Raw genomic sequence first — 11,083 nt, 5'->3', positions numbered from 1 at the left:
AAGTATAGAAACACTAAGACTTGGTGATTTCATAACTCTCACATCATTACATGTTTTCCTTTACTAATGTAATTTGTATTTGTTTATATTAACTTTATGTAATACAATATATGACATTACAGGGCAATGTGAGAACATCTGAAAATTGTCAATTTAAATATGTTTTAATAATAGCTTAAGTTAAAGGATTTTTTTTAAATTTCTTTAAATTTGTTATTTCAGACTGTAGGGATTTACGTTTTCCTTGAAACTCGGGAAAGAGTATGCTGAAACACTCTTAATTTTATAGTAAGATTGACATTGCTCATTGCATCTTATGCTATTATGTCTGATAAGTCTGTTTGTTTTAATTAAATTCAACACACAGTTTTACTTTTGTTCATTACATGAACACATCATGATGAAAATTAAAGTCATTATCTTATAGTTGGAACTGACTCATAGCTGACTGTCTAGTGAGTTTTCAGAAGCTGTAAATCACATGATAGGAGATATACCTATCTTTTCTGCCTTGGAGCAACTGGTGGAATTGAACTACCAGCATTTGGATTGACAGGGCAGCTTGTGAGCTGCCTTAGGGTGGAGGCATCTGGCACTAGAAGCTCTATCCGTCCTGAATATCCAGAGGTACTCAGGATCTCAGCACATCAGAAAGAAGTGTATGGCATGTGTCACAGAAAAATAGGTCATATTGTTACTATCACATGCCAAGTGGTGGTGGCGGGGTAGCTTTTTAAACTCATAAAAGGGACTGGATAACCTGTTTAGATAATATAAGAATTTTTAAAAGAATGTTTCTAGTCTAAATAGATGATGAGGTATAGCTGGCATTTTAATTAACTTTAGTTCATGTTACCTTTTCAGATTGGATCTGGTTCCTCTCGTCTTGGAACTGCAGCAACTATTAAAGGTAGATACGCTATAACTTGAAGTTGCCTCCATTTAATTTTTGGGTGTAATAAAGATAGCTGAATATCATATATTTAAATGAAATGAAAAATCATTCTTGAAATTATTTTACCAGTAAGATTATATTAAAAGCAGCTTGATTTAAATTGCGGTCCTCTTTCATTCTTTAGATTTCAGTAGAGTATTTGACTACTTTCACCGTGTAAATTGCAGGTTTTGGACTATGAGAAACTTCTTCGCTTTGATGAAAAAATACTTTCATTGATTTTAGCGTGGTTCATGGGCCATTAATTTGATGTAGATAGAATCTTTTAAGTGTGGCTACAAATGCAATGTTTAAAAAAAAGTAGTGTTATTTCCGCCTTTTGTTTTATCCAGCTATTTCAGGTAAATTTGTATTTATACTGTACAGTTTTTTTTAATCTTATTTTCCTTGGAAAAGAAATAACATACTTTTAATTTCTTTTTCATAATAGCTTTTATTAGCTATTGTGAATCTTTCCCTTTTATTTGATTGTAGTACAGTGAATTACGGTGACTATAATGATTTAGTCTGATAGTGATACATCTGTGTTCCCTTCATCTCCCTTTATTATGACATTATTCATAGGGTTGCTATGAGTCGTACTCAACTTGACAGCACCTAACAACAGCAACAGCATCAGAAGCTGTTTTTGTTGATAGATATCTGTGTAAGCTCTGATGTCATTTCTTGATTTTGTCATGTTTCTTAGCCTTGACTTCTACTATAATGTCCTCACTATTTCTCTTAACTTTTGTAGGAGATACAGACACTGCGAAGACTTCTGATGACATCAGTTTAAGTCTGGGCCAGAGCTCTAGTCTTTGTAAGGAAGGAAGTGAAGAACAAGGTAAGAACATTCTGCTTTACCATGGCATTAAATACTGGGAGGACCAGACTGAATTTGTTCATAACATCAAAGTTTTTCATAATTCGTTGTAGTAATTTTTAAGAAACACTAAAGATTTACTGGGCTAGTTGTAATGTCAAAAGTGCTTTTACGTCCTCTGCCAAGTGAACATAGAGACATTTTATTAGTGTATGCCCCGGAACTAGTATGAAATAGGCGATAAAGATCTGTTGTCCTGCAGTTGATGAGAACATCTTTCCGAGCTCGGTGATAATCTCGTGGATAAAGCTATCATTTTCCACTCTGTGTGGCCTCTGAGTGCCAGCTGCTTCATCTCTTGCTCAGCTGCACAAGCCCTAGGTTCTAACAGAAATAACTTGCTTTGTTGGATGAGCAAAGAAAAACTGTGTTTGTCTTTCACATAGAATCTTCTTTTACAAGATTAATAATAGAAATTTTGACTTATGTTTCTCCATATGCGTCTGTACTTTCATGAATATGTTGGATTTTGAATCCTTTTTGGATTGAATTCTTTTTATGAGAACTACCGCATTTTAATAATTGAATTTAAATTTCTGAACATGAAAAGATAGGTCTGTCACTTCCATTTTCAAGTTCGATTGTTGCTGTTAGGTACCATCCACAAGACTGACACCGAGGCTCTATGGACAGCAGATCTGAACTTGCCCTGTCCTGAGCCATCCTCACAGTCTCCGCCATCTTTAAATTCACTGTTGCAGTCATTGTGTCAAGTGTCTCATTTAGGGTCGTCTTTTTTTTTGCTGACCCTCTGCCTTCCCCAACATGATGTTTTTCCCAAGGACTGGCCAACTCCAATGGACAACATGCCCTAAGTATGTGAGACAAGTTTCACCATCCTTGCCTCTAAAGAACTCCCTGGTTGCCCTTCTTAAACCAAGATTGATTGGTGGTTCTTTTGGCAGTCCGTCGAGCACTCAGTACTCTTTGACACCACCACAGTTCGAAGACACTGATGATTCTTTGGTCTTCCTAATTCATTGTCCAACTTTCAGATGCATAGGAAGCAATTGAAAATACCATGGTTTGGATCAGGTGTACCTTAATCTTGAAACTTATATCCTTACTCTTTAGTTTTTGGAGAGATCCTTGACAGAAAATTTTCTCAATGCAATGTAACTTTTGAATTCTTGACTTCTGCTACTATTGTGCTTATTGTGGATCCAAATGAAATGACATCATTGACAACTTCCCTCTTGTCTTCGTCTATCATGTTGCCTATTGGTCTAGTAGTAAAGATTTTGTTTTCTTAATGTTGAGATGTAATCCAAATTGGTGGCTGTAGTCTCTGATTATATGGATCACAGCAAATTATGGATAACATTAAGAAGAATGGGAACTCCAAAGCACTTAATTATATTCATGTGAAATGTATATATAGACCAAAAAGCAGTTCTTTGAACAGAACAAAGAAACTCTGCATGGTTTCAGATCAGTAAAGGGTGTATTCTTTCTCCATACCTATTCAATCTGGATGCAGAACAAATCATTTGAGAAGCTGGGCTATATGAAGAAGAATGTCGCCTCAAGATTGGAGGAAGACTCATCAGCAACCTGAATTATGCAGATAGCACAGCCTTGCTTGCAGAAAGTGAAGACTTAAAGCACTCACTGAACAAGATCAAAGACTACATACCAGCCTTCAGCTTTCTATATGGGTTCCGTCTTTCAAAATGAAGATTTTACAGGGTTGTACAGTCTACATAACAGCCTTTCATCTTTCATAATGAAGATTGTACAGGGACATACAGTTCAGGATCAATATCGAATTAGAAACTTGTCTCCCTATTTCCAGTGTGCCCTTTTTATTCTCCCTTAGGTAATGTTGGGTAGAGTGGCAGACTGATAGATTTCCTTTTCTTAATTCAGGAGACTCTTGATTTACACACAGATCCCTAACTTGGGATATTTACCAAGGCCCATGAGCATGTGCTTTTTGAGAACTGTAGTACTAGATCATTCTTTCCTTTTGTGGACAATCCCTCCTGCCTCTACTCTCTCATACCCTCCCTTGACCCAGTGACAAGAAAGAAGCTGCACTGCAATCCCAAAGGCACAAGGTTCAAGGCCAGTAGCTGATCCGTAGGAGCAGAATGAGCTGTCTTCTCTCGTGCGATTAACTGCCTCTGAAAACCCACCAGATGGTCAGGTTTGGGTTGGTTCTGACTCTGTAGTACACACACACATAAAAAACCCACAACAATCATGTTTAGGATTTTAAAAGTTAAAAGTAAATGATTTGGTTGAGAATTACAATATCCCTTTCTATCCTATAATCTTCAGACTGTTTGAAAACAGCCTAGTTAATCATCTTAGATTGGTTGCAGTGCATTTTAGGATCATGTGTCACCATATATGTGAAGCACAAGAAAGCAAAACACGATCAAAATACTTGTAATCAGTTCTACAACCGTACTTAGTAACCTTAAGCAAATACAAATGAAAAGCTGTGTTTAGTAAACTTAGTTTTTGGATAAACTGAGGGCTGGATTTAGTGGCTGGGCCTTAGTTTGCCAACCCCTAATGGAGCCTGTCTTCTAAGTATTCCACTCAGTTAGTCCTCATTACAAGTTTCATAGTTGATAGTAGAGAGGAGTTCTAAGAAACTTGGCCCTAGCCATGTAGATACAAAGTTGTTGTTGGTTACCATGGAGAAGAATAGGACTGAAGAATGGCACATCCAAACCTTGTCCTATTCTGCACCATCCTCAAAGTCTTTGCTTATTCAGGTTCAGTGTGGCAGGCACTGTGTCACTCCACCTCATTGGGGATCATCTTCTTTTACACTGACCCCTCTGCTTTTCTAAACATGATATATTCTTCCATGGGCTGGCTCCTTTTGACAACATGTCCAAGGTGTGTATGATAAAGTATTCACTATCTTAGTTTTAAAGGAGCACCATGGTTTCACTTTGTCCAGTGCTGAATTGTTTCATCTTTTGGCATTTTATGGTATATTCAATACTCTTTGACACCAAAATTTAAAGGCTTCAGTTCTTCTTTAGGCTTCCTTATTTGTTACCAATTTTCTAATGCATATGAAGCAATTGAAGATATCATGGCTTGAATTAGGCCTTAGTCTTCAGACTGACATCTTTGCTGGTTATCACTTCTAAAACAGAGGTTATTGATAGCAGATTTGCCAGCTGCATTGCATCTTTTTAATTCTTGATTGCTCCTACCATGGATATTGATTATGGATCCAAGTAAAGTGAAAATATTGATCGCTTCTCTCTTTTCTGCATTTATCATGATGCTGCCTATTGATTTATTTGAGGATTTTGTTTTCTTTTTTTTTTTTTGTTTTCTGGATATTGAAATATAATCCATATTGAAGGCCATTGTCTAATAGTAGCATTTCTTGAATTTAAATATAGTTTTGAATTATCCTTTTAATCACCTTACCTCATGGTATTTTATCATATATTTATAATTCAGCAGCCATTATGTGCCATTGTATACCTGTTTTGTGCCTGGCACAATTTTAAGTACTGGAAATAAACCAGTGAATAAACAACCAGAACCATATGACTTCATTGTAGCATATTTTCCATTAGTATAAAATCACATGAGCATAAATAAAATATACATGTAATAGATAGAGAGCAAAGGTAGGAATTGATGGGGCCAGGGTGATTGTTTGAAGTGAAGTGGTCGGGGAGAAACTTCACTGAGACAAAGACCTGAAGGAGGTCAAGGAGCAAACTCTCAGGATATTTAACGGGAGGGAACCTCTACACAGAGGAGTAGCTGGCACGGAGACCCTAAAGGAGCAGCATGCCTCCCAGGGGTTTTTATTTGGTTTTTTTTGGTTGTTTATATACCCACACATACACATATACACATATATACATATGTATTTACATTTCCATTCATTCATTGTTACACATTTTCCTCCCTATACTTCTTCCCCACTAGTTTGCTTTTTTCTTTGGAAAAAAAGTTTTTCATTGTTATACAGTCATGTCTCCTCCCCCTACCCCGCCTCCACCACCACTTTACTATGCAGCTTTTATTCTGGACTCTTGGCATGCCAATAATACTTACTCCTATATTCCTTTCATACAGTCCTCTCCCTTGTCTATTTCAATGCTGTGTACATTATTTATCTCCTTTTTTTTTGTTTCCTTCCAACCCACGTGTCTGTCCTCTTCTATAACAGTGGCATTATGCAGTATTTGTCTTTTGATGACTGAGATATATCAGTCAGCATAATGTCCTCCATGGTTACCCATATTTCAGGAGTTCTTTGTTTTTGTTTTTGGTTTTTTTTTTTTCCGTGCTGCATAGTATTCCATTGTGTGAATATACCACAGCTTCTCTCGCCATTTATTTGATGATGGACACGGGTTGTTTCCAACTCTTTGCTATTGTGAACAAAGCTGCAATAAACTTGGGTGTACATATATCTGCTTGGGTGCCTGCCGTGTTTGAGAAGTAGTTTGGCTGGAGCAGAGTACATGAAGCATCAAATGACACAGGGTCTTTTAACTCTATTTACAAGAGGGCTTTGGTTTCAGCACAGGAGTGTTAAGATCTATCTGATATTTTTAAACGGAATAGTTCTGGCTCTTATGAAGTGGGTGAAGAAGATGGAGAAAGTTTAGTTAGAAAGTTGTTCTAGTAATTTCTGGCAGAGGCAAGAGGGGCAGTGAAATGTGGACTGATTGGGTATGTGTGGAAGATAGTAAGAGGGTATGCTAGAGGGTATGCTAATAACTTTGGATACAGGGTATAAGAAAAATAGTAGTCAGGGTTAGCTGTAAACATCAGGAAGGGTGGTATCCCTATGAGCAACTGAGACGACTGAGGAGACAACTAGGAGATGGCTGAGGAGCAGATCATAAATGAGAGGATCACAGTGTGGTTAAGATGAGAGTTCAACTTAGAAGTATTTGATGTGAGATAACTGTTAGAGATCCAAATAAGAATAACAAGTAGAAAATTTAGTCCAGTCACCTGCTCTGCATCTCAGAGCTGGATAATTGAGTAAGAAGGACAGAAAGAGAGTCAGTAACTTTGAGTTGTATTGGAGAAGAGTATTGAATATCCCATGGACTGCCGAACAAGAAACAGGTGTGTCTTGGAGAAGGTGCTTCCAGAATGCTCCTTGGAGGCACATACTTTGGACGTGTTGTTAGAAGAGGCTATTATTGGAAAGAGATATCCTGTTTGGGAAGGTAGGTCAGCAAAGGAGAGGAAGACCCTCCATGAGCTGGATTGACACAGGGATTAAGCACTGGACTCAGCTGTGTCAGAGATGGTGAGGATAGGATAGGCTTCAGATCAGTTGTTCATAGCGTCACTATGAGTCATAATAACGCATAACAACAAACAGCAATTAAATTTGGGTAAAAGTTGGAGTTTAATATTAGTCAGTGTATAAATATTAACGTACATTATAATTTTTAATAAATATTTAAGATAACTATTAAATGAGTTAAATTATGTCAGATGTGGAATTGTTACAAAGTTCATTAACTAACAGCAAACACATTTTTGAGATCAGGTGGTATGACTCCCTGATTGAGTCTTCTTGGCCTGGGCTACAATTTGGCACCACCTAGTGGCAATTATTCATACTGGCTCAATTACAAGGCTTTGTGGTTCTCTTACTAGTTTGGATTAGAGGGCTATGACATTCACTTAATTGGATAGCATTTAATTGATTCAGGAAGCATGAGATAAAACTGAGGATGTAGGAATGCATCATTCCCTTTGGCAGTTCAGGGAAAAAGAATCTGTAGTTTCTGAGGCAGAACTCATTCATACCTTCCCTACCAAAGATTGGAACTCTAATCCACTTCCATGAGAATAAGGAAGCTGGGCAGAGGATGGAGGAACTAGTTAGAGATATTTCTAAGTCTTAGAAATAACAAATTCACTTCTGTTTTGTCAATTCCAATGCATGGTTTTCATCCAGGTTCTGAGGTTGCAAATCATTATGGGAGAAGACTGCCTGTTTTTCTTCCTCAGAGCAGCTGGTAGATTTGAACTGCCAATTTTTATCCATTGGCAATAAAAATGTAATAACACCAGAGAACCAGAAAGCAAGATGTATGATAGAAGAAGTGGAGATATAATAGCACCTTGACTCCTCCTAGTTGAGTACGTCCAGGAGGACTGAGAAGGAGGGACAGGTGAGGCAGAAGTAAAGCCACAAGAGCATGGTATTCAGTGTTTAAAGGTGAATGGATGGCCATCTTTGTCATCGTTTGCCTGTGATAAGAGGACTGATACTGAATGTTGGCTTTAGCAGTGCAGAGGATGTTGGTGACTTTGGATAACAGTTTTAAGTGATTAGGATTAGGTAGATTTAAGAAAGAATTGGAGAAAAATAATTCAGACAACATATATAGACATTTTCCTTTTTGTGAATTGTTGTAAAAGGGGGGTTGTTGTGTTAAGTGCTGTCAAGTCAACTGTGTCTCGCAGTGACCTATAAACAACAGATCAAAACCGTACCCGATCCTGGGTCATCCTCATGATCTCAATCCCATTGTTAAAGTCACTGTGTCAGCCCATCTCATTGACAATCTTTCCTCCCTTTAGCCCAGGAGGTGAAGATAAAAGGGATTTAGATTTTGTAAGAAAAATAACAGCATGTCTGTAAAGTAACGAGAATGATCCAATAATAAGGTGGAAAAAATAAGGCTCTATTAAAGTAATATCCATTACCTTTTTATAGTGTGTAAAAAGTAGACACAAAGTGGGGGTCACAGAGTCTGACTTTTGTCTGCTTCATAAAGGAATATCCACAAAACTAAACAAATACATACATGGTCAGAGCTGCTCTTATTTATATCAGTCATTGGGCCTAGTTTTCATTGCAGCTTGACTTAGAGACTTTATTTACAATTGTGGGGTTTATTAGGGAATTAGATTGGGGAGTCAGGGAGGCAAAGAAGACTATGACACAATGCAAGTCCAGGTTTAATTCAGAAGTCCAAAGTCAGATTATCAAGGCACAAGTCCTTAATTAGTGAAAGTCCATGTTCATTTCAGTAGCACAGATGCACCTCTGGTTTCCTCAGTTGTCCAGCAAACTTTATCTTCGAGAAGTTTCAAGCCTACTTTGCCTTCAGTCATCCAGTAAGCAAAACCTTTAACTATGGCTCCATCTCCAGGGTTCCTCTCATTACACCTTGTCATGGTCTCTTCATAGCAGTGCCACAGTCTCTTCACTCCCTTTCCATTACTGTTTTTCACAGTGTGGAAAGCACTCTTTTATATTTGTCTCACAGCTGGTGATGATTTGCAAGTTCATGTGTCCACAGTTAAGGTAGCTGGAGACCATTCCTCCAGTGGGGGCTAAAACAGTAGATAGAAAAGCCTATTTTCAAGGTTTCTGACACTACAGGATTTAGATTTTATAAGATAGTAATAGCATGTTTAGTAATGAGAATGATCCTGTAATGAAGTGGAAAATATGGCTTTATTAAAGTAATATATGTTAACTTTGGAAAGTGTATTAAGATTGAAGAAGAATAGAAACAATTTATATTTTTGACACTGATAAAATTTTTTTTGTTGTAGCATCTGTTTTTTTTTCTCACGTTTTTGTTATTGACATTAATCCCAGACACTAAAATGATACTATTAATGTGAACAGTTAAGTGATTTTTTTTTTTAGTGTAACTTTGTATTAACACTACCTAGTGGTCAGTATTTTTATCACCCCACAAAAGAAACCTGTTAGAATTCATTCTCTATTCTTCTCTCTCCTTCTCTGGCAACCATTAATGTACTTCTGTCTCTGGGCAACTTTCCTGTTTTGGGCATTCCACATTAATGGAATTACAGTAAATCCTTAGGTTATGCACGTCTGACTTAGAGACATCACTCCTGTTTACCTTTTACTATTGTGTGAATTTGCCCTCCCTTGGAAATGATTCAGCCAACCACTACTGGCAGAGAATTTGTCACAAACACTTTGACTTGTTGCACATGCAGCCATTAAAAAGACTGGACTTTTTCTTGCACTAAGGTAAAACTAAATTATGACCGTGTCATATTTGTTCCTACTTATCTGCAAATTAAATTCAAAGATACACTTTATATTCATTACCCAGAGACTCCTTTAAAAACCGCATGTCATTGAGTCACAGCTGATTTCTGGCTGCTCCTCCAGTGAGTTTCTGGAGCTGTAAATCCTAAGAGATTGCCACATCTTTCTCCCAACTTGTTGCTGGTGGATTCAGATCCCCAGAGAGGTGCTGCCTTTAGATTAGCAGCCCAGCTCCCTATATACACCGCCACAAGAGCTCATTTCCATATAATATATGACCTTGGTTTTTGGTTTTATCTCCTCCCTCTTCACCCCCGCACACTAAGCATGTTGTAAATCAGATTTAGGTAGGCTGTAGCATGCATCAGGACTTCATTTCTTTATGCAATCGAATGTGTTTTATCCCTTAAAACACATGTATGAATATACATACATATGCCCTTAGTTGCTTTTTAATTTGCAGAATCGGAATCTTAACTTTTTACTTGTTGCTGCTCTTTTCACTTAAGTATTTCTCATATTTTTAAAAATTTTTATTTTATTAATTTTAATGTTTACAGAGATTTTGAATTTCCATTCATTCATTGTTGCATTTTTCTCCCTGCCCATCCCTCCCCTCCAGTTTGCTCTTCTCTTTGAAAAGTAAAAGAAAAATTCTTTCATTGGTATACAATCCCCCCGTCACTGCCAACCTTGCTCCCCAGTACACTCCACCATGCAGCTTTCATTCTGGACTCTTGTTATAACCATAGTGCCCAATCATATATTGCTTTTAAACTGTTCTCTCCCTCACCTGTTTCAATGCAGTATACATAATTTATCCAATTTTTCTTAGTCTCATCCTGACCCTGATGTCAGTCCCATTCTACAGCAGTGGCCCTAAGCAGTATGTGTCTATTTCTCCTATTTTTAATGTAATCATTGAACACATTTTCAGAACTTACATAAACTTATGTAATAAACTTTGTTAAGTATCATTTATTCAGTCATTTTCATGAACACTGTTATGCTAACCCAACATGAGCAACTTTGTGTTAGAACCTTAGAAACATACCTGATTTTATTTCTTAGCAGCAACGCTTAGAAAGACATTATTGATTAAAGGATAAGAATACTTTTTTGAGATCGTTGCCATATTGTCAGATTGCTTCACTGAAATGCACACCAATGCCTGCCACCATGAAGCATATTTTCCCCTTCTCTTAAGTGCCTGACATGCTTTATAAATTTTTATTTAGATAAAAAGGCATCTCTG

General features: G+C 37.2%; 1 protein-coding gene across 2 annotated transcripts in view; it reads left to right on the top strand.

Annotated features, from left to right (window-relative positions):
* PCNX (pecanex homolog (Drosophila)) overlaps positions 1–11,083 on the top strand; it is a 223,353-nt gene that overhangs the window by 72,521 nt on the left and 139,749 nt on the right. For both annotated transcript variants that reach the window (XM_006884726.1, XM_006884725.1), the window contains exons 4-5: positions 865–910; positions 1,692–1,781. In XM_006884726.1, the coding sequence (XP_006884788.1) occupies positions 865–910; positions 1,692–1,781 (136 nt within the window). The remainder of the gene's footprint in view (positions 1–864; positions 911–1,691; positions 1,782–11,083) is intronic.

The sequence above is a fragment of the Elephantulus edwardii genome, unplaced genomic scaffold (assembly GCF_000299155.1).
Source record: "Elephantulus edwardii isolate Elephantulus edwardi_28Jun2011 unplaced genomic scaffold, EleEdw1.0 scaffold00037, whole genome shotgun sequence".
In the NCBI taxonomy this organism is placed as follows: domain Eukaryota; kingdom Metazoa; phylum Chordata; class Mammalia; order Macroscelidea; family Macroscelididae; genus Elephantulus; species Elephantulus edwardii.
The sequence above is the reverse complement of the archived record's forward strand: the minus strand, read 5'-3'. Positions and strand labels throughout refer to the sequence as shown.